Source organism: Bos indicus, chromosome 9 (assembly GCF_029378745.1).
Source record: "Bos indicus isolate NIAB-ARS_2022 breed Sahiwal x Tharparkar chromosome 9, NIAB-ARS_B.indTharparkar_mat_pri_1.0, whole genome shotgun sequence".
NCBI lineage: Eukaryota > Metazoa > Chordata > Mammalia > Artiodactyla > Bovidae > Bos > Bos indicus.
This window is the reverse complement of record NC_091768.1, coordinates 12,882,901-12,905,710: the sequence shown is the minus strand read 5'-3', so window position 1 is coordinate 12,905,710 and position 22,810 is coordinate 12,882,901. Positions and strand designations below refer to the sequence as shown.

Below are 22,810 nucleotides of genomic sequence, written 5' to 3'. Positions count from 1 at the left end.
GTGGGGAGAGAGGAAAGGTCTTTAGTGGCATCTGTTTTAAAGAGAGAAGGCAAATGCGGGAAATATTAACATCTTGTTAAATGGGGCAAGGGGAGGGGATACATGAGCGTTAAACAACTTTTTAAACTGTGAGAAATCTTCACAATTTAAAACTTTAACTAAAATTAAGAACAATGAGAATAAATGTTCATCAGTACTCGCTGTTTGAGGATTTTGGAAGTAAACGACTTTTGTCTCCACCTACTACATCTCTTGGAACGACCATGTCTGATGACTGCATTTTAGACACGACGCACTTGTAGAAATGCGTCTGAAGCGGCAACAAACCAGAGTCGGCATATGAGAGAGAAGATACGGATTCCAGGAGCCCGCCCGCGGCCTGACCCGACCGGGCCTAGACGGGACCCCACTTCATGCAACCACACGATCCGGGAACTACGGACGCCTCGGGGTCGGCCGTTATTTGCCTGGCAGCGCCTCCTAGAGCCTCCAGAGCTCCACGGTGAGACCTGCTAGAGGACCGCGCGGCGCATATGCGGGAACTCCAGGCGCCGGAATACCTGCGCGAGTCCGAGCCCCCGGGCAGCGCTGTGGCTGGGCGCATGCGCACCGGAGGAGGCGGGGCCGGCCGGGAGCAGTAAATGGCCCAGGCTTCGCGCCTCCCCGAGTCCCGCCAGAGCTGCTCTTCTGGCCTGTGGTTGGAGCATGGTCGACAACGCTGGCGACTACGAGGCCCGCGGGGACAGGCTGCTGGGGTTCCCGCTTCCCTCGCCACGGGTTCGCATCCGGCCGTGGTGGTTTCCTGCGCAGGAGTTGAGGAATCCCCTGGTGTTCTTCCTGGAGGCGTGGCTGGCCGACTTGATCTTTGGTGTGCGACCCTGGGCCTAGCGGGCCTCTCAGAGCGGTCGAGGGCCCCGAGCCGCGCCGGGTCCCAGGCCGTCACGTCCCTTCGTGGCCAGCGTCTCCTGCCCCTCACCCACACTCTTCTCTGGCTTTCCTTTCGTTTTCAGGGCCAGACCGAGCCTTGGTTCCAGAAATGGAGTGGATGAGCCAGGCCCTGCTGATGGTGGACGCTGTTGACGCTGGGAACCTAGTCGAAGTCACCGTTTTCGCGCGGCCGGCAGTCCAGCGTCAGGTGAAGAGTGTGCTTCTGAGCCAGGCGTCGGTGCACCGGGAGCAGCGCGCCCGAGGTGAGGGGCTTGGCAAACACGCCTGGGAGGAAGGCAGGGGGAACTGCCTGGCCTTACCTGACTTCCTTCCAGCCTCTCGTCTTCCCAAAACTCCTTGCAGTGTCCCAACTCCATTTTGCTGGTGATCCCTGGGCCTCCTTTAAGAGAGGAGTCCAAGCAGGAACCTGAGAAAGCAAAGCTGAGATTTAGACACCTACCTGCCGGTGCTGGCTTCAGCTCCGTCAGCCCACTAATTTCAGATCCTAGATTCAGAGCCTCCAGCCCGAGAAATGATACTGCCAGCACACCCCTTCCCCCTTGGAGGAGGAGTTTGAAACCCAGCATTTTTCCTTATCCAGCTGAGAAAATGGAACAACTCGAGGAATTCCTGAAGGCCCAGGCACCAGGTCCCCAGGTGCCCCAGCATCCTGTTGCATGAGTGTTGTCAGGAGCGTGAGAGCAGTCCTGCTTCTGCTGCTAAGGTTCAAGAGAAGCAAATATCCTTAAATCTCTGCCTTTCCCCACCCCTGAGTCTTGATGAAGTATAGTGGTTTGATTATTTTGCTTCAAACCTGAGTTTGTAGTGCCATTCTAGTTAATAAATGAATTTCATTTTTGTCTGAAGGCATAAAGATCTTTGCTCACTCAAAATTAAGCAAATTTATAAAAGACTGTTCATTCATGTCTTGATGTGAGAGGTGGGTAAAAGGCTATTAGGTGATGGGTTTCTTTTTTTTTCTTAGTTGTTACCATTTTGAAACTATTAACCCTTTTATGATTTTTATGGTCAGACTCAGGCCCTTACATGCAGAGGCCAGAAATGCAGGGTCAATCAGCTTTGAGTTTCTTTTGCATCATTTGTTCTCAAACTTTAAGAATCATCTTGAGAACTTTGTGCAGCACAGCTTCCTCAGCCCCTTCTGCACTGATTCTGAGTCAGTATATCAGGCCTGTGAATTTGCATTTCTAACAAGGTCTTAGGTAATGCCAGCGCTTCTCGTATGAGGCTCTCACTTTTACGCTGGTATTTGGCTTCACAATAGCACTCAGTGTGCCATGGGTTTTCTTAGAGTGGAGTCTCTGACCTCAAACGTGGGAGGGCATTTCAACATGCAAGCTGAGGTGATCAGCATTCCTCCCTTCTGCTGGGGCTGTAATTCACCAGAGGAGCCAGGGTCCAGGGCAGCTGGTGCACTGAGTGGTGTCCTTCCAGCCAGCTATCTCCCCAGCTGTCTCCCCAACCTCTCCCCAAGCAGGTGTCCTGCATGGGCCGAGTTGTTTTTCTGTTACCTATACAGTGATGTGACCAATCTGTGCAAAACAGTCCCAACTCCATGCTGCTTCCGCTTTCAGGAAGCAGAATTGTTGGAGGAATGATTGCCAAGAGCTCCATGGTTTCAGACACAAAGTTGGAATTAATTTAGCTCTGGCAGTTTCTTCACCCCTTGTCAGTAAGGGATAATAGCACTTTGCAAGGATTTTAAGCACACACACACAAATCTTTGGCTTCCCAGGTGGGACAGTGGTAAAGAATCTGCCTGCCAGTGCAAAAGACACAAGAGATGCCTGTTTGATCCCTGGGTTGGGAAGGAACAATGGCAATGGCAATATTGGAACAATAGGAAATGGCAATCTAGTATTCTTGCCTGGAAAATTCCATGGACAGAGAAGCCTGGCACCCCACAGTCTATGGGGTCACAAAGAGTTGGACACAACAGCCCTCCCCCCATACACCCATACACATACACACATATGCAGGCATTAACTTTACTCTTAGTAAAGTCTTCTTTTATCCACACTCAGAAAAGTCTGCAGTGAACCTTCTTTTATAAGCATATAATAGACTGCAGCCATTAGATTAAAAGACACTTGATCCTTGGAAGGTAAGCTGTGATAGCCTAGACAGCATACTAAAAAGCAGAGACATCATTTTGCCAATCAAGGTCTGTAGAGTCAGAACTGTGGTTTTTCCAGTAGTCATGTACAGATGTGAGAGGTGGACCATAAAAAAGGCTGAGTACTGAAGAACTGATGCTTTTGAATTGTACTGGAGAAGATTATTGAGAATCAGTTGGACTACAAGGAGATAAAACCAGTCAATCCTAAAGGAAATCAACCCTGAATATTGATTGGAAGGACTGATGCTGAAGCTCTAATACTTCACTACTTGATATGAAGACCAACTCATTGGAAAAGGCCCTGTATCTTGGAAAGACTGAAGGCGAAAGAAGAAGGTGGCAGAAAATGAGATGGTTAGATAGCATCACTGATTCAGTGAACATGAATTTGAGCAATCACTCGAGATAGTAGAGGACAGAGGAGCCTGGCATGCCACAGTCCATGGAGTCACAAAGGGTCGGACATAACTTAGTGACTTAACAACAACACAAATCTTTGATTACAAGTGATACTGAACATTATTCTACTTTGCTTCACATTTTTGTTAAAAGCTTTTTACATTTTTCTTTATTCTTTTTTGTCATTAATTCTTTCAACTCTGAAGATAAGGGTTTTTATTATCTGTATAAGCTTTTATAACAAATAATGATCCATTATAACCAATATTGTCCACCCCTTTGCTGCTCAAGTTTTTTGCATACAAAAATTTTTATTGTATGTAGTTAAACCAATTACTATTTTCTGTGTGATTTTCCCCTCATCCTCACCTTTTTCAGTTAAGCTTAGGAGTGCCTACTTTTACTCCTTTTGTAGAAATTTGATAAATACTCCTACAGGTATTTACTAATGGGATTTTTATAAAAACTTTTGGATGTATTTTGACTATTCAACATTTAGAGGAAGAAGTTTATGCTTAAAACTTATTCCAATTTTCCAAAAATTATCCTAAACTAAGGTACTATATGACCCTGTTCTCTACTCTTTGTACACATTGACATGTTGAAGTCCTAACCTCAGTACCTCAGAATGTGACTCTGTTTGAAATAGGGTCTTTAAAGAGGTGATTAAGGTTAAATGAGGTCATTTGTGGGCCAGTGTGACTTTTATTAATAAGAGGAAATACAGATACAGGTATGTGCATGACCAAAGGAAAGACCAGGTGAGGGCACAGCAAGAAGGCAGCCATCTCTGTAAGCCAAGGAGAGGGGCCTCAGAAGAAACCAAACCTTCTGACTCCTTGAGCTTGGGCTTATAGCCTCCAGAAATACTCATTTTAAATAAAATAAGATACTTATTTTATTTGAAAAAATAAGTATCTGTTGTTTAAGCCAGTTCAGTTCAGTTCACTCAGTCGTGCCCGACTTTTTGCAACCCCATGAATCGCAACACGCCAGGCCTCCCTGTCCATCACCAACTCCTGGAGTTCACTCAGACTCACATCCATTGAGTCAGTGATGCCATCCAGCCATCTCATCCTCTGTCATCCCCTTCTCCTCCTGCCCCCAATCCCTCCCAGCATCAGAGTCTTTTTCCAATGAGTCAACTCTTTGCATGAGGTGGCCAAAGTATTGAAGTTTCAGCTGTAGCATCAGTCCTTCCAATGAACACTCAGGACTGATCTCCTTTAGAATGGACTGGTTGGATCTCCTTACAGTCCAAGGGACTCTCAAGAGTCTTCTCCAACACCACACTTCAAAAGCATCAATTCTTCGGCGCTCAGCTTTCTTCACAGTCCAACTCTCACATCCATACATGACCACAGGAAAAACCATAGCCTTAACTAGATGGACCTTTGTTGGCAAAGTAATGTCTCTGCTTTTCCATATGCTATCTAGGTTGGTCATAACTTTCCTTCCAAGGAGTAAGCATCTTTTAATTTCATGGCTGCAGTCACCATCTGCAGTGATTTTGGAGCCCCCCAAAATAAAGTCTGACACTCTTTCCACTGTTTCCCCATGAAGTGATGGGACCAGATGCCATGATCTTCGTTTTCTGAATGTTGAGTTTTAAGCCAACTTTTTCACTCTCCTCTTTCACCTTCATCAAGAGGCTTTTGAGTTCCTCTTCACTTTCTGCCATAAGGGTGGTGTCATCTGCATATCTGAGGTTATTGATATTTCTCCCGGCAATCTTGATTCCAGCTTGTGCTTCTTCCAGTCCAGCGTTTCTCATGATGTACTCTGCATGTAAGTTAAATAAGCAGGGTAACAATATACAGCCTTGACGTACTCCTTTTCCTATTTGGAACCAGTCTGTTGTTCCATGTCCAGTTCTAACTGTTGCCTCCTGACCTGCATACAGATTTCTCAAGAGGCAGGTCAGGTGGTCTGGTATTCCCATCTCTTTCAGGATTTTCCACAGTTGATTGTGATCCACACAGTCAAAGGCTTTGGCATAGTCAATAAAGCAGAAATAGATGTTTTTCTGGAATTCTCTTGCTTTTTCGATGATCCAGCGGATGTTGGCAATTTGGTCTCTGATTCCTCTGCCTTTTCTAAAACCAGCTTGAACATCTGGAAGTTCATGGTTCATGTATTGCTGTTGAGCTATTTCAAATCCTGAAAGATGATGCTGTGCAAGTGTTGCACTCACTGTGCCAGCAAATTTGGAAAACTCAGCAGTGGCCACAGGACTGGAAAAGGTCAGTTTTTATTCCAATCCCAAAGAAAGGCAATGCCAAAGAATGCTCAAACTACCGCACAATTGCACTCATATCACACGCTAATAAAGTAATGCTCAGCAATATGTTGTTTAAGCTACCTTGTCTGTTATTTTGTGATGGTAGCCCTAGAAAACTAACGCAATATTCAATATCTAAAAAGAGTAGTTGTTCTGTCATTCTAGTTTTCAGAACTTGGAAGTAATTCTAGTTATATATGTATTGATAAGAGCTTGTGTCACATACCAGGCCTTGTGGTAAGCACAGGATGCTTGCAGTCTCAGTAAATTGCTGAGGTCACACAACTAGGATGTGGTGATGTGTGAGATTTGAACCAAAACGTTGATTCTAGCATCTCACATCTCCATTATACTTTCCCATGTGCTTTTATTTTTCTCCATGATTGAATTTAGTCCCATTCTCTGTGTGTGCATGTGTGTTTTAAGAGGAGTTAGAATACACTTAATTTGTTAAGAATACATAGTATTTGTTACTCTATTAAGGGACAAGACAATTTTTTTTCTAACATGTTGCCAGAATAGAAATACCTACTAGTACCATGTTCAAAAATAGCATTGTTGATTTTTCTGATGACAAACATACTTACATCCTCAATATTTTTAAATAAGGTGATATGTAAAGTATTAAAGTAATTACAGAATCTCACTGCTCATATAGTCCCTTTAAGAAGTTTTCTATTACTCCAAATATTTTTCTGTAATTTTGGTAAACATTTTATTGATGTAGAGCATTCTATTCATACCAAAGCCATGTATATCCACAGTGTGAAAAGATTCGTCAAACAGAACACATCCATTAAGCCAGAAGCCAGAGGGGAAAAAGGCATTAGTTACACTCCAGAAGCCCCTGCTTGCATCCCCAAGGATAACTACTGTTGTGACAACTATAATTGGACTCATTGTAAGATTTGTTCATGTTGCCAGCAGTTATATTTCCATTGTATGAATAAACCTTTAGTTTTCCATCCTGTTGATATGTACTTTGATTGTTCCCTATTTGAACTTATAACAAATAGGGCTACTATGAAAATTGTACATAACTGGGTGCATACATATGTGCATTTCTATTGAGTATATATCTAGGATTGAAATTGCTAGGTGATAGGGTGTGTGTAAGTTCAAGTTGTCAAGGTGACTGAACCAATTTCCATTCGTTTCAGCAATGTATGAGACTTCCAGTCACTCTACATCTTTGTCAACAATCTTTATTTTAGAGAATTTAGGTATTAGTGCTGCTGCTGCTAAGTCACTTCAGTTGTATCCGACTCTGTGCGACCCCATAGACAGCAGCCCACCAGGCTCCCCCGTCCCTGGGATTCTCCAGGCAAGAACACTGGAGTGGGTTGCCATTTTCTTCTCCAATGCATGAAAGTGAAAAGTGAAAGTGAAGTCGCTCAGTCATGTCCAACTCTTCACGACCCCATGGACTGCAGCCCACCAGGCTCCTCTGCCCATGGGCTTTTCCAGGCAAGAGTGCTGGAGTGGGGTGCCATTGCCTTCTCCGAGGTATTAGTGCTATTGAACTGCAATTTTTAAAAATGCACTTAGTTGGTTACATAATATAAAAATGTGAGTGTACAGTTTACTTTCTTTTTAACAAACTTTTGAGTTGTGCCACCATCAACACAGGCCAGCTTGGGAACTTTTCCATCCCTTTATAAAGTCTGTCATCACTCCTGCCTCCAGCTCCAGGCAGTCTGCTGTCTGTTTCCACTAAGTCACATTTTCTGGACATTTAAGTATTGATAGAATACTATTCTATATAGTCTTTTGCATCTGTCTTTATCTAGTTGGAATATCTCTGCTTTTTGAGTGGGGGACTTAGCCCATTCTACTTTAATGTAATTATCAATATGATTGAATTTGTCTGCCATTTTGCTTTGTTTCCTATCATGTCTTTTTTGTTCTTTTCCTCTTTCATTATTTTATGTTAGATAAATTTTTATTTATCATTTTAACAATACTTTAAAGAGATTTTCCCCCTCTGTTTTACCTTAGGGATTATAAAAATACTAACTTATTACGTCCTGCTTCACATTAATGCAAAGGGTAGAAGGAGGAAGGATAAACAGCTGAATAAGTGAAGGCACTATGTTCTTGGCTAGCAAAGTCCAGGGTTGCACATTTGTGGTCAGTCTTCTCAGAACTCAGTGCAATTCCAGTTATAATCACAACCACCTTTTTAGGTGCTGAGGCTATAAGATGAGAGCCTTTTTAGAGTCTCATTTTACATGTGCTTCAGAAGGACCTGAGAAGGCTGTAATAAAGTTTTTCCTTAGGGTCTAGTGAAAAATTCTGATGCTGTAAATAGTGAAAATATATATTAAACTGAAGCATACAGGTGGACATAACAGAAATAGCCTGTCACTTATGCTCCATAGCTATATTCCCAAGATTTCCAGAGAATGCATAAACAGCTGACATTGTAAATTTTAATAGCTCTAGTGAGCCCACTGAAAGACACCCCCCACACTAAATGATTCGCTACCAACCTGTTTACACTGCCCCTAAAGTGTGCATCAGGATTCACTGTTCTCAAACAATCTGCTTTTATCTTTTTCTTGCTCACAAATCCTGTTGTTTTTTGGTGCTTCCTCATGGTTTGGAGAAGGAAATGGCAACCCACTCCAGTATTCTTGACTGGAAAATCCCAGGGACAGAGGAGCCTAGTGGGCTGCCGTCTATGGGGTCGCACAGAGTTGGACATGACTGAAGCGACTTAGCAGCAGCATGGTTAGATCTAGGTTGTATATTTTTGGCAAAAATATTGGGTAAATCATACTGTGTCTTTCACAGTGCATCACATCAGGAAGCACATGTTTGGTTTCCACTCTTAATAGTGATATTTTAAGAGGCCTTGTTTTGATCAAAAGTGTGGAGTTAAGGAATTCTGATAAGGGAAATAGTGAAATAGTGCCAACCTCGCACAGCCGAGCAGGGGGCCCTGGCCAGGCTGTTACATGAGCTCCACGGCTAGCTCAGGCGTTTTCCAGTCTGTCAACAGCGAACCTTTTTCTTTGGTGCCTCTATTCAGCCTGTTAAAAATCTGTTTAGGCTGACTTCTTTACTAACCCTCAGTCATTTTACTTGTAGAAATGTGCAAGTCAGTGTTTCCAGAATTCTTCAGGATTAAAAAAAAAAAACTTATTTAAGTAGAGTTGATTTAAAATATGTTAGTTTTAGGTGTACAACATAGTGGTTCAGTAGTTTTACAGCTTACACTCCACTTAGTTATTACAAAATAATGGCTATATGTCCCTGTGCAGCACAAGAAGAGACTCTTGTTCCCTATCAATTGTATACATAGTAGTTTGTATCTCTTAGTTATAGTCACCTATCTTGCCCATCCCCCTACCTCATCCTCATTGGTAACCACTAATTTGTTCTCTGTATCTGTAAGTCTATTTCTGTTTTGTTATATATATTAGTTTATTTTTTAGATTCCATATACAAGTGATAACAGTATTTGTTTTTCTCTGACTTAACTAAGCATAATACTCTAGGTCCATCCACGTTGTTGTAAGTGACAATTTCATTCTTATGGCTAAGTAATATATCATTGTGTATGTATGTACCACATCTTCTTTATTCATTCTTCTGTTGTTGGACACCTAGGCTGGTTCCATATTTTGGCTACTATAAATAGTGCTGCTGTGAACACTGATGTTGGTGGATCTCCAGTTAGGAGGACTGAAGGAGCAAGTAGAAATTAAAGGCAGCAGTTTGTAATTGAGTAATTTGGGAAACTAATCAACCACTAAGGGGAGGGCTAAATGAAACTGTAACCATCCTCAGGAAAATCAAGCTGCTAGGAGGAGCAAAAAGGTGTATACAATTACATAAAGTGCAAGTTAAACTGTTGAAAGGTGTGTACTACTTACAGCTGGAGGGGAGGGGCGGGGGGGGGGGGATCAAGGATGAGTCTTAATTCTTCTCTGATGTAGCTTCAGTTGGACCTTTCAGTCTATTGAGTCTTAAATGTTTAGAGCTCACTCAGCCTTGGCTTCCCTTGGCTCTTCTGAAAATAGTTAATAACCTATTTGTAAATTCAGCTTTGCATCTTTATTCCCTCATAAACCAAAAGCTTATTTAAAATTGGAGTGGTCATTAGTAGTGACTAGAGGGTCTACAACAGACATACCACTGCCTGCTCTTTAAAATTGGGTTTCCTTGTATTTTTAAAATGAAAATTTCATAGCACTAAATTGATTTGTGCTTTGATTTGTGGGTTTTTTTTTTTTTTTTAATCCTAACACCCAGCTGTTAACAGTTTACTTCTAGTGAGGGGACCAGCATCCCAGTTGGCAGCCAGGAACAGGAAGCCAAACTGATAGAGTGTTGTACACCTAAAATTTACACAGTGTAACATGTCAAGTTAAATGTTGAAAAAGCAAGAGAGTTCCAGAAAAACATCTATTTCTGCTTTATTGACTATGCCAAAGCCTTGACTGTGTGGATCACAATAAACTGGAAAATTCTGAAAGAGATGGGAATACCAGACTACCTGACCTGCCTCTTGAGAAATCTGTATGCAGGTCAGGAAGCAACAGTTAGAACTGGACATGGAACAACAGACTGGTTCCAAATAGGAAAAGGAGTATGTCAAGGCTGTATATCGTCACCCTGCTTATTTAACTTCTATGCAGAGTACATCATGAGAAACGCTGGGCTGGAAGAAACACAAGCTGGAATCAATATTGCCGGGAGAAATATCAATCACCTCAGATATGCAGATGACACCACCCTTATGGCAGAAAGTGAAGAGGAACTCAAAAGCCTCTTGATGAAAGTGAAAGAGGAGAGTGAAAAAGTTGGCTTAAAGCTCAACATTCAGAAAACGAAGATCATGGCATCTTGTCCCATCACTTCATGGGAAATAGATGGGGAAACAGTGTAAACAGTGTCAGACTTTATTTTGGGGGGCTGCAAAATCACTGCAGATGGTGATTGCAGCCATGAAATTAAAAGACACTTACTCCTTGGAAGGAAAGTTATGACCAACCTAGATAGCATATGGAAAAGCAGAGACATTACTTTGCCAACAAAGGTCCATCTAGTCAAGGCTATGGTTTTTCCAGTGGTCATGTATGGATGTGAGAGTTGGACTGTGAAGAAGGCTGAGCACCAAAGAATTGATGCTTTTGAAGTGTGGTGTTGGAGAAGACTCTTGAGAGTCCCTTGGACTGCAAGGAGATCCAACCAGTCCATTCTAAAGGAGATCAGTCCTGGGTGTTCATTGGAAGGACTGATGCTAAAGCTGAAACTCCAATACTTTGGCCACCTCCTGCAAAGAGTTGACTCATTGGAAAAGACCCTGATGCTGGGAGGGATTGGGGACAGGAGGAGAAGGGGACAACAGAGGATGAGATGGCTGGGTGGCATCACCGACTCAATGGACATGAGTTTGGGTAAACTCTGGGAGTTGGTGATGGACAGGGAGGCCTGGCGTGCTGCGATTCATGGTGACACAAAGAGTCGGACACGACTGAGCGACTGATCTGAACTGAACATGTCAAGTATGTTTCAATCCTAAAGTGACAAAGAACACCCCACTCCTGTGGTTACTAATTGGTCGAGAAGAGTCACCAGCACTGCTTGTGTCTCAATAACTTCAAACCATCACTCAAGGTTGAGTGACCCGCGCAGGACTTTGAGAGGACTGCTGGATTGTCCTGGCCCTTTCAGTTTTCCCTCCTAGCCAGCAGTTGCTCAAGCTGGGAAGTCGCTTGCACCCAGCCGTGAGGCCCGGGTTGAAACCAAGTTTTCGCGTCCCATGTCACTTTGAGTAGAAACATCGCAGGATTGGAAAGTTTTCCCATGAGGACAGACTTGCCGGCCCTGGAGGTCCCTCACCTTGCAAAGCCAGGCGCGAGCACTGGGGAAGCTCCTGACCGAGGCGGGAGAGATTGAGGCCCCGGGCGGGTGCAAAACTAAAAGCTCTCACCTGTGTTATGGGTAGGGGTCCTCCCAGGTGGCGCTAGCGGTAAAGAACCCGCCTGCCAATCAGGAGACGTCAGAGATGCGGGTTGGATCCCAGTGGGGGTAAGATCCCCTAGTGAAGAGCATAGCAACCACCTCCAGCATTCTTTTCTGGAGAATCCAATGGAATGAGGAGGCTACAGTCCACACAGGATAGTGAAGAGTCAGACACGACTGAAGCGACTTAGCACGTATGCATCTAGATGGATGCAGTCCAGAGCAATAGCTGCTGCTGGAGGAAGGTGCTTCTCCCTCCGCATCACTCTGCCAGTTATTAATAACAGACGTTAGGGAAATTTGATTCTTTATTAGAACTCTTCAGATTCATGTTTGCAAACCTTTAGCAGGGAGTGGCGGGGACCAGGGAAACCAAAAATCAAAAACGCACACCATTCTTTTCTCAGCTTCTGCAGCAGAACGGGACTTAGGAGAACAGGATTCCAGGAGGGGCTTTCATTTGGACCTTGCCTCGCTCTCTTGCTCCTGAGCGCGGAACGCCTTCAGAAACTGGTATCTGGATCCTGCGTAACTTCGAGGAAGCTCTGGGTTCCGGCTTCCCGGGCTGCGCCGGGGGACCGCTGGGTGGCCGCCTCGCGGGCTGCGCCGGGGGACCGCTGGGTGGCCGCCTCGCGGGCAGCGCCGGGGGACCGCTGGGTGGCCGCCTCGCGGGCTGCGCCGGGGGACCGCTGGGTGGCCGCCTCGCGGGCTGCGCCGGGGGACCGCTGGGTGGCCGCCTCGCGGGCTGCGCCGGGGGACCGCTGGGTGGCCGCCTCGCGGGCAGCGCCGGGGGACCGCTGGGTGGCCGCCTCGCGGGCAGCGCCGGGGGACCGCTGGGTGGCCGCCTCGCGGGCAGCGCCGGGGGACCGCTGGGTGGCCGCCTCGCGGGCTGCGCCGGGGGACCGCTGGGTGGCCGCCTCGCGGGCTGCGCCGGGGGACCGCTGGGTGGCCGCCTCGCGGGCTGCGCCGGGGGACCGCTGGGTGGCCGCCTCGCGGGCTGCGCCGGGGGACCGCTGGGTGGCCGCCTCGCGGGCTGCGCCGGGGGACCGCTGGGTGGCCGCCTCGCGGGCTGCGCCGGGGGACCGCTGGGTCCCAGTCTCCTGGACTTTCTCGGGTGACGATTGGGTCGCCGCCTGCTGGATTGCGCTGGGGGATCGCTGGGTCCCGGCCTCTCGGGCAGCGCTGGGGGATCGCTGGGTCCCGGCCTCTCGGGCAGCGCTGGGGGATCGCTGGGTTCCAGTCTCCCGGACTTTCCCGGATGACAGCTGAACCGCCGCCTGCTGGTTTGCGCTAGGGGATCGCTGGGTCCCGGCCTCCTGGACTACGTCTGGGGATCGCTGGGTCCCGGCCTCCTGGACTGCGTCTGGGGACCGCTGGGTCCCGGCCTCTTGGACTGCGTCTGGGGATCGCTGGGTGGCCGCCTCCCGGGCAGGAGCCTTCTCAGAGCCTGGAAGAAGAGCAGAGAGAGGAAGTCGCACCTGTGTCCCATGCGTCCCACAAAGGGGGTTATCCGTTCGGGCTGCGGGGCTAGGGGTCCGAAATCTGAGAACAGGAGGTCAGTTCGCTCTTCTAGATCCCTTGCAAAGAGGAAACCCTCTCCCAGGAGAACTAAAAGAGTGAGACCGCTGCCCAGGCACAGCCGGGAAGCATCAGGACCTCTCCCAAGAACCCGGGGCCTGCCTAGGGTGCCTTTCATGGTTTCCACCCGCGTACTTCGCGCCCGGAGTTGACGGTGATAGTCAGCCAAGTTCATGATCATCTTGGATACATCCTGCTGGTAATAAGGCCGGCCAAATATCAAGATTTCAGCCTCTCCGTCCGGATCCCACTGATGAACGTGAAGCAGGGTCTGTGACACACACTCGACGTGAGGGATGTGTTCTCCACCCCGGCCTGCGCGGGAAGCAAAGACGTCGTTAGCAGCGGGGGCGAGAGGGGAGGCCGCAGCAGGGGCGCTGAAGAGCAGCCTGGACCGCAAGAGAGGCCTGCCGAGGACGCGGCCACCCCGGGGCCGAGCGGCTGCCTTGGCTTGCCCTCTCGGGCCCACTCACCGAAGATCGCTTCCACCAGCCAGGCCTCCAGGTGAACTGCCTTCGGGCTCTTCAGGTACTCGGAGTGAAACCAGTAGGGCCGCTTGGTGAGGTTACCAAGCACCTCGAAGAGCGTCCCTTCTCGCTGCTCCAGCTGAACGAGCGTCGGAAACCGCTTGGGAGAGGCCATGCTGTAGTCGGCTCGCCACACAGCGCAAGAGCAGCCCGCGCTCCCGCATTTCTAGGGCCTTTGGCCGGCGCCGCCCCACCCCGCGGCCTTATTGGCTCGCAGGCCTCGCCTCAAACACTCGCAGCTGGTGCTGCTTCCGGCGGGCTCAGCTGCTCTGGGGCTCGCCCCCGGGCGGCGCTTAAGCCTCCCTCTTCCCTGCGCGCCCCGCGGGCGGCCACGGCCGAGAAGCTGCGGAAGCCGTAACGGTGGACTCAGGCTGGGACAGTCCCAGAGATGTGAGGGAAGAGCCCACATCGGGACGCCTTTCAGTGGCGCGAATCCGTATTTGCAGAGATCCAGGTGCATTTTGGGGGGCTTCCCTGGTGGCCCAGCTGGTAAATAATCCGTCTGCAAGGCGGAGACCTGGGTTCGATCCCTGGGTTGGGAAGATCCCCTGGAGAAGGGAAAGGCTACCCACTCCAGTATTCTAGCCTGGAGAATTCTATGGACTATACAGTCCATGGGGTCGCAGAGTCGGACCCTACTGAGCGACTTTCACTTTCAGGTACATTTCTTGGTGGCTCAGACGGTAAAGAATGTGCCTGCAGTGCGGGAGACTCGGGTTTGATCCCTGGGTTGGCAAGATCCTCTGGGGAAAGGAATGACAACCCACTCCGGTATTCTTGCCTGGAGAATCCCATGGACAAAGGAGCCTGGTGGGCTACAGTCAATGGGGTCACAAAGGGTTAGATAGGCACACGCAGGTGCATTTCAGACAGTTTTAAGGGGACCAGTTTAGCATTCGTGAGGGGTTGGAATAACTTTTTAATGGAAAAATCTAATTAAAGACTTCGGAGAAACAAAAATCTGAAGGAGTGTAAAAGGTATTCAGAGGCCAAAGTAAGCCCCCCACTTGCTCCTGAACCCTGTCCCTCCCCAGATGCCACCGAATTTCCAGCTTCTGCCTTAACTTTTGAGAGATGGCTGAACACACCCAACAGTGCATGGTCCACGTGGTTTGGATCCCAGAGGAAAATCTCTTGAAACACCTCCATAGATTGTACCTCCATTTCTTGATTTTTTGGTCCAGCTTAAAGCATTACCTATTAACTACTACTTGGGATGATGAAGCTACACAGCTTTCCCATCAGTCACATGTTAGTCATTCAGTCGAGTCCGACTATTTGTGACCCCATGGACTCTAGCCCACCAGGCTCCTCTGTCCATGGACTTCTCCAGGCAAAAATACTGGAGTGGGTTGCCATTTCCTTCTCTAGGGGATATTCCCAAGCCAGGGATCAAACTCACTTCTCCCTCACTGTAGGCAGACTCTTTACCCACTGAGCCACCAGGGAAGCCCTTCCCATCAGGAGTTGGGGTATTGTGCTCAGATCCAGTGGCTGGAGGTCCTCGGGATTCAGGTAGGCTCCTTCTTGTATGCTCTGTGGGAGTTCTGAGGCCAAAGAAGTGCATGAGAAATTCACAGGTGTCTGACAGGGTCTAAAGTCTTGAGACCTAAGCTGAATATGAACTCGGAGCTAAAGAAGGGCAAAATCCATTCCAAGGGGTCACAGGATAGAGTTAGAAACTTCTGTGGGAAGGCAGAGCAGTTAAGTGAGCATATAACTGAAACCCAAGGATCTGGGCTCCATAGCCATCTTCTCTGGAGGTTATGGAGTGATTCACACAGCAACTAGGAGTTGACATGTGAGGTCCTATCAATCTCACCTACAAGAATACAGTTCAGGAAGCATCCCCATGAAAATCTCTGGCGTGCAGTCTCTTTCCAGTATCAAAATGCTACAGGATGATATTTGTATTCTTTAGTTGGCTTACAAGGGTACTGTCAGTTCTATGTATGTTATTGTCACCTGTGTGTGTGTGTATGTGTCTTGAGATCTTTTACTTCTTTGAAGTTTCAGAATCAGGTATAGAAATGTTTAAGAGAATTGAAACCATAGTATTAGTCCTTGTATTAAAAAACAGCCTCTCATTTATGTAAAATCCTAGAATATGCAAGCTAATCTATAGTGATAGAAGTCAGGACGTGATTGCCTAGGGATGGGGTCAAAAGGGGAAGGGACTGGAAAGAGACACTAGGGTACCCTCCTAGTGTTGGGATGATGCAATGGGCATTATCTTGATTACAGTGGTGGTTTCACTGGATGTGTCTATATGTCAAAATTGGTCCAATTTTACACATTTAAATATAAGCAGTTTAGGACTTCCCTGGTGGTCTAGTGGTTAAGAGTCTACCTGCTAATGCCGGGGACATATATTTGATCCCTGCTGCAGGAAGATTCCACATACAGCTAAGCTCCTGCACCACAACTCTCCCGTCCCAGCTCTAGAGTCTGTGAGCTGCTCACGACTAGAGAAAGCCCACATGCAGCAATGAAGATGCATTGAAGCCAAAAATAAATAAAGTATAAGCAGTTTTTTTTTTTTTTTTACTTTAGTTAATCTCCAGTGGTTTTAAAAAAGAAAGGAATCCATATATTGGGTTAGCAAAAAAGATCATCTGGCTTTTCTGTAACATCTTATGTAAAAATCTGAATGAAATTTTCGCCAACCCAATACATAGTGTTTTATGTTTCTGTAATATTTTAGATAATTTAACATATTAGACAGATGTTTTTGCAATTCCAATTTAAAATATATAATTAGGTAATGGGTTTATATATGTGACTTTGAGATGAAGTCCCAGTTTATATTCAATATATTAATGTTTTGTGTATTTGATTTGTAGGAACTAGTAATTCAGAAAGTGAAAGTATTAGCTGCTCAGTTGTGTCCAACTCTTTGTGACCCCATGAAATACAGCCTTCCGGTCTCCTCTACATGGTATTCTCCAGGCAAGAATACTGGAGTGGGTAGCCATTTCCTTCTCCAGGGGATCTTCCCGACCCAAAAGTTCTTGTTATTTGATTACTTTGCAATCATTTTGCCATGTATGAGGATGTTTAGTTAATTAAATTTGTCAGTGGTACCCTATGCCATTCAGAAGCCATTAAACATAACTGTTAAAACTTTCTAAGCTTGTAAATATCATAGTAAGTTTTAAAGTAGAACAAAAGATTAAGAAGGACTGGTGGTTTGGTTTTTATAATTTGAAAAAATAAAAATATTAATTTTCAAAGAAGTCTCTAAACACTCCTTTGGGTGCACAGAATTCACTCTCACAGAAATCACTCAATAACTTTTACTCTGGTCCTCCATCTTACCTGCACACATCAGACCCAGTATCCTGCCGATTCACTATACAATTCTGTTAGATCAATATGCAAGTCTATATTACAATATTCATAGCTGCATAGAGTTTATTGCAATTTCTAGCACCAAGTTTTGTTTTTATTGATGTTATGAATTGAATTCTTGTTCAAATACTACTTTTGCTTTTTTCAAATGCTTATTTTTCTATGTACTCCTCCTTTATTCCCAAACTCTCCCCAGCTGTGTGTCTCCCCAGTACTTCCAGGCCCTTTATTGAATATAGTGATTCAAAATGTTTAAAGATTCTACCCAGCTCCTGCAGACTTAACCAATTTTATCTAAGCCAGCTGTTCTCTGGGACCTGCTGTGGATTACTTACCACCCACTGTTGGATCCTGGGCTCTCTGGACCCCATGACTTACTTTTTGTTGTTTTTGTTTATTTTCATATTTTATAGCAGTATTGATAGCGTTCAGGCAAAAGTATTAAACTGATATACATATAATCATCTTCAAGATGATCCTCATGATATCTAGTGTAAATTATCTCTTTCTTTTTTCCTACTGTTTCTGATTACCTTCCAGGATTCTGGGGATGAGTTAACTGAATTCCAAGAAGGAAGCAGATAATCATAAGCAAGCTGAAGAAAGAAACAGACACTTGCAAGCTGATAACGAGACTGAAATATGAAGTGGAAGTATTCAAAATAATTGTGGTAGTAGAAGCTTGTGTCTAATGTGCTGGGTTAGTTAAAATGAGAAATACATTTTTCAGGTAGAGTTTAAGAGCAACGGGCAACAAAAAGATATAAAAATAGGTTTCAAGTGAATTTTTGAAATGAAATGCTTTACTCCATGGAATGAAGGGAAAGGTGGTTTAGAATTTAGGAGTTCTCTTGGAAACCTCACAGCTGGCAAATTTCTTCCTATAATGTTTCTAGATATAATATTGCAGTTCCTTGTAATTCTCAGTGGCCATCTGAGTATCTGCCAGAGAGATTGCTTCATTCTAAAGTACTTGAATATTGTACCTAGATGTGAAATATGTTTTTTTTTAAAGTTATATTTCATTGTCTCCTCAGTTTGGGGAGTCCAGTTTGGGTTAAAATATTAGCTTTAGAATTTTCAAGAGTAAAAGGATTAACCCCTTTCTTTGCTTTTCACTACCAGCCTTGGCGAAATACTTGGGAGTGTTTCTGTGTCCAGGGTGTGGGTGGATTTGGAGAAAGTGGGGGAGGTCAGGTAAGGTTGGGGCTCCCTGGCTGCATTCACCTTGAGAACCCTGAGTTTCCCCCACCAAGTATAGGGTCTCTGAGGCAATGGTTTCGTTATTTTAGTTCTCTTAAGAGACAGACATCCTTATATTTTGATTAAGCAAATAAATCCTCTATCATATCCTGAGGAAGAATGCATGTCTGAAAATATTTTCATTCTATCTGCCCAGTTAGTTGGACATCTGGCTGTATAAATTCTTGGGTGGAAATGATTTTTCCCTCAAAATCTCATTCTTTGCTTCATTGTCCCCTAGGTTCCAGTGGTGTTTTTGAGATGTTTAGGCCTTTCTGACTTTAATCTTTGGGAAATACTTTTAAATTATTTTGTTCATCGTTTTCCCCTTTTGTTTTCTAGAATTCCTGTTATTCAAAAGTTGGCTTTGAGACCCCAATGCTCCCTTAAAAAAAAAAAAAAGTTTTATCCCTTTTCTTTACACTGTTTTTGGTTGCCTGGTAAGTACTAAGACACTACTTGGAAGTGGGAGCGTGTGGGTTTTTCTCCACTGGACCTGCATTGAGGGTGATGTGCGGGCTCCTTGGATTTTCCTGCCAGGTTCGCCACTGAGTGGGCTGCCCTGGGTTCCCTGGAGTGTCCCGCCACTCACAGTGAGTCCCTGCACTTGGAGCCAGTGTCCCAGACAATTTTCGAGGTGAATGTGAAGACAGGCCACAGTATTTATAACCATCGACTTGGCCGGCCCTGGAACCCCCACCTCCATCACACAGAGCAGGGGGGTGAGGGGGTGGCTCTGGCTAGCAGTGCTGCCAAGGAGGGAGGGAACAGGAATTGGTCCCCAGCCAGAGCCCACTCCCAGCCTGAACAGGCAGGCCTCCAGAACCCCGGGGGTCCCCTGGGCAGGACACTGCTGGGCACAGGGAGACTGAGGGACCAACCTGATTCTGGTGATGCTTCTGGGCCAGTGTGGCCAGTGAGTTCTCTTACTGCCTCTCCATCTCTTGAACTGGTCCTTAGGGGCATGCATTTATTTCCCTCCTTGTTTGAGACCAAAGGAAAACACTTCTCGGGTAAGTTTTGCAGTGCGCAGGCAGGACAAGTTTTTCTGTTTTTCTCTCACCTTAGCAGCAGGTGGTGCTAGTGGTAAAGAACCCACCTGCAAATGCAGGAGACGCAGGAGACCTGGGCTCGATCCCTGGGTGGGGAAGATCTCCTGGTGGAGGACATGGCAACCCACTCCAGTATTCTTGCTTGGAGAATCCTATGGACAGAGGAGCCTGGTGGGCCATAGTCCATGGGGTGGCGAAGAGTTGGAGAAGACTGAGCAACTGAGCATGCACTATTAGTAGCAGGACCAACCTAGAGTGGCTAAAGACTTCACAAAGTCCAAGGTCACGAGAAGGGTGGACTTTCACTGAACTTGGGACATACCAGTGGACAGAAGCTCTCTGCTGCACAGTGTGTATTACAGTTCTTATATGTTTAAATACACGATACCTTTAACCCACTCATTTAGATGGGCACAGCTTAAGAAAAACTCAAGAGAAAGACACAGATAAACAGCTCCAAATAATCTGAACATTTCAAAGAATCTGTTTAAAAATTTAGGAGACCTGGTGATTATGATATAGATCTACATTTATAGGGATGTAAAAAAATATATATGTTTGTAGTCTAGTAAGTGAAAAAAAAGGAAGTTGTGAAACAACATGTATACTATTACTGCTATTAAACAGACATAATTAATGCAAATAAATAAGAACAAAACAAACCCTAATGCTCCCTCCCCTTTAGGTTTCCACTCAAATGCAAGGCTCTATGAAGCGTTCTCAGGACACATTACTAGTGATCTCTCACTCCTGTTTCCCTTTCCCCTGTTTTACATACTATGTTTAGCAACCTGTTGTCTCTTTCTCACCACTAAAAACTTGAACTCCACACGGATGAGCATTCTGGTCTCTCTTATCCCTATTGTGTCCCCAGTGTAGAGCAGGCACTCAACTACAAGCACCGCGAGGACACGAATCTTTGTTTATTTGTTCACTGATGCATCCTCAACATCTCAAATAGCATCTGCATGGAGGAGGCACTGGGTATGTATTTGTTGAAGAACACATGTCCTAACTGGCAGTTTCCTCCAAATCTGGTGTGTCGCACCTATTGTTAACAGGACTTCTCTGAGTGGAGAAGATATCTATTTGTACTTGGTTAAATGCCAAGGGTACTGTTGCTAATTATATGCAATAAAACTTAATATTTCCTCAAAATTAAGCAACTGCTTCCATAGCTATTAAAATAGAATTTATTAACTTAGCTAAGTGTTATTGAAACTTTAAATGCCTTAACATTAATATATGTAATCAAATTTTCATAGATTTTTCATTAAAATATCAAATAGAACATAAATGTGTTTTCAATGTTTAAAAAGCAGACAGATTACAAACAAATCAGGATGATTGTAAGGTTTATTATCACAACTATACTTAAATATATTTTCATGCACCCATGAAATTAAATAAGTTTCATGCAGCCGTGAAATTAAAAGACACTTGCTCCTTGAAAGAAAAGCTTTGACCAACCTAGACAGCATATTAAAAAGCAGAGACATTGCTTGGGCTATGAAGGTCCATCTAATCAAAGCTATAGTTTTTCCAGTAGTCATGTATGAATGTGAGAGTTGGACTAAAAAGAAAGCTAAGTGCCAAAGTATTGATGCTTTTGAACTGTGATATTGGAGAAGACTCTTGAGAATCCCTTGGAAGGCAAGGAGATCAAACCAGTCAATCCTAAAGTAAATCAGTCCTGAATATTCATTGGAAGGACTGATTCTGAAGCTGAAGCTCCAGTACTTTGGCTACCTGATGAGAAGAACTGACTCATTGGAAAAGATCCTGATGCTGGGAAAGATTGAAGGCAGGAGGAGAAGGGGATGACAGAGGATGAGATGGTTGGATGGAGATTATAATGTGGGTAGGTAAAGTCATGAGAATGGACAGAACTCCCTAGGGTGAATGAGGCAGAGAGGGGGAAAAGCAAAGAGAATGGGAGACCAAGAAAAGCATCAAATCAGGAGTGTCAAGAAGGAGCAGAAGAAAATCAGTGCAAACAGGATAAGAAATGTGAAAAGGAGTGTTGGATTAGACACACAGGGGCTCGTAGGAAACTATCTAGAGCAATACTGTCCAACTGAAACTATGTGTGACACGTAATTTCCAATTTTTTCATGACTACACTACAAAGAAATGTGAAATGAATGTTAATAATATATTTCATTTAGGTCAGCATATTTAAAGTGTTACCATTTTAACATGTAACCAATATAAATTACTAATGAGATATTTTGCTTACATTGTACATTGCAGGTCTAGAGAGAATGAATTCCATTGAAATGCAGAGGCAGGTGCCATAAAGCATTGAGGAGTTAGTGTGGTTCACAGGAGTATGGATTGTTTTTCGGAGGAATTTGGGGAAAAGGAAGGCTGTAGCCTGGGTTACAGGTGGAATGGGAGATGAGGAGTTGAAAGCTGACTCTTTTAGGATGAAGCATGTTTCTAGACTGAGGTAAGAAGTCATGAGAGAAGGAAAGACTGTTGAAGCAGGTTTTGCAGAAGGAGCAGGGGGCAATTGGGTCAACTGTGATATAGGGCTTGGCTTTGGATGTGGTCAGGGAGATGTGGGAGGCAAAGAGACTAGTGGGAGAAAGGAAGCTGAGGACATGGTTAGAGGCCACTATTCTATGGGAGTCTCCTAAGATACTCCTTGTAATGGTTAGTTTTATGAATACACTTGGTTCTCTATAGTATCCAGCTATTTATTCACATATCAATGTAGTTGTTGCTGTGCAGGTATTCTGTAAGTGTGATTAACATCTACAATCAACGGATTTTAAGTAAAAAACAGTATCCTTGATAATGTGGATACCCTCCAGAGGAGAACAGGTTTCCCTGCAAAAGAAGGAATTCTGTCACATCAGCTCAATATTTCAATAATTTGTACATGTACAACTTAGTGGCATTGAATGTTTACATTTCAATGTTCTGTAATCTTCACCACCCAAAACTTTAATCATCCCCTGCCATCCTGCGCTATAGATTTCAGGCCTGCCAAATACACAATTGTATAAGCCAATTCCTTGAAATAATCCTGTGTGTGTGTGTGTGTGTGTGTGTGTCCCCTTCTGGCTCTGTTTCCCTGGAGACCCTGAACTGGTGTGCCCCTTCACTGGACTGATGACCTTACGTTCTCTAGCAACACCTTGTACCTCCTGCTTCCTGCCGCCGCTGCTGCTGCTAAGTCGCGTCAGTTGTGCCTGACTCTGTGCGACCCCGTAGACGGCAGCCCACCAGGCTCCCCGTCCCTGGGATTCTCCAGGCAAGAACACTGGAGTGGGGTGCCATTGCCTTCTCCACTCCTGCTTCCTAGTACCTGTGATACCACTTTGCAATT

The 22,810-nt window shown here is 45.2% G+C and overlaps 2 protein-coding genes across 3 annotated transcripts; one reads left to right on the top strand and one right to left on the bottom strand.

The window, feature by feature from the left end:
- Positions 1-596: 596 nt before the first annotated feature.
- Positions 597-20,531, top strand: OOEP (oocyte expressed protein). Of its 2 annotated transcripts, none has more exons than XM_070795734.1 (3): positions 597-870; positions 1,011-1,190; positions 17,720-20,531. In XM_070795734.1, exons 1-3 carry the CDS (start codon positions 642-644, stop codon positions 17,731-17,733), a joined length of 423 nt encoding a protein of 140 aa, XP_070651835.1. In that variant the 5' UTR covers positions 597-641; the 3' UTR covers positions 17,734-20,531. The 2 variants fall into 2 exon arrangements, with proteins under 2 accessions (XP_070651835.1, XP_019822528.1); XM_019966969.2 differs by lacking the exon at positions 17,720-20,531 and adding an exon at positions 1,529-1,789 and having other exon boundaries at positions 602-868.
- KHDC3L (KH domain containing 3 like, subcortical maternal complex member) lies at positions 12,227-13,990 on the bottom strand. The gene is made up of 3 exons (XM_019966876.2): positions 13,775-13,990; positions 13,437-13,616; positions 12,227-13,170 (listed from the first exon to the last, which is right to left on the bottom strand). The coding sequence occupies exons 1-3, from the start codon at positions 13,941-13,943 to the stop codon at positions 12,227-12,229; spliced, it is 1,293 nt and encodes a 430-aa protein (XP_019822435.2). The 5' UTR covers positions 13,944-13,990.
- Positions 20,532-22,810: the final 2,279 nt, after the last annotated feature.

Excerpts from the sequence above, each read along its gene's own strand:
- OOEP (XM_070795734.1), top strand. The coding sequence starts at position 642 with ATGGCCCAGGCTTCGCGCCTCCCCGAGTCCCGCCAGAGCTGCTCTTCT. Across the intron at positions 871-1,010 it reads TGGCCGACTTGATCTTTGGT|GGCCAGACCGAGCCTTGGTT; the intron begins GTGCGACCCTGG and ends TTTCGTTTTCAG.
- KHDC3L (XM_019966876.2), bottom strand. The coding sequence starts at position 13,943 with ATGGCCTCTCCCAAGCGGTTTCCGACGCTCGTTCAGCTGGAGCAGCGA. Across the intron at positions 13,617-13,774 it reads GCTGGTGGAAGCGATCTTCG|GCCGGGGTGGAGAACACATC; the intron begins GTGAGTGGGCCC and ends CTTCCCGCGCAG. Across the intron at positions 13,171-13,436 it reads CCGTCAACTCCGGGCGCGAA|GCTCTGAGAAGGCTCCTGCC; the intron begins GTACGCGGGTGG and ends CTCTTCTTCCAG.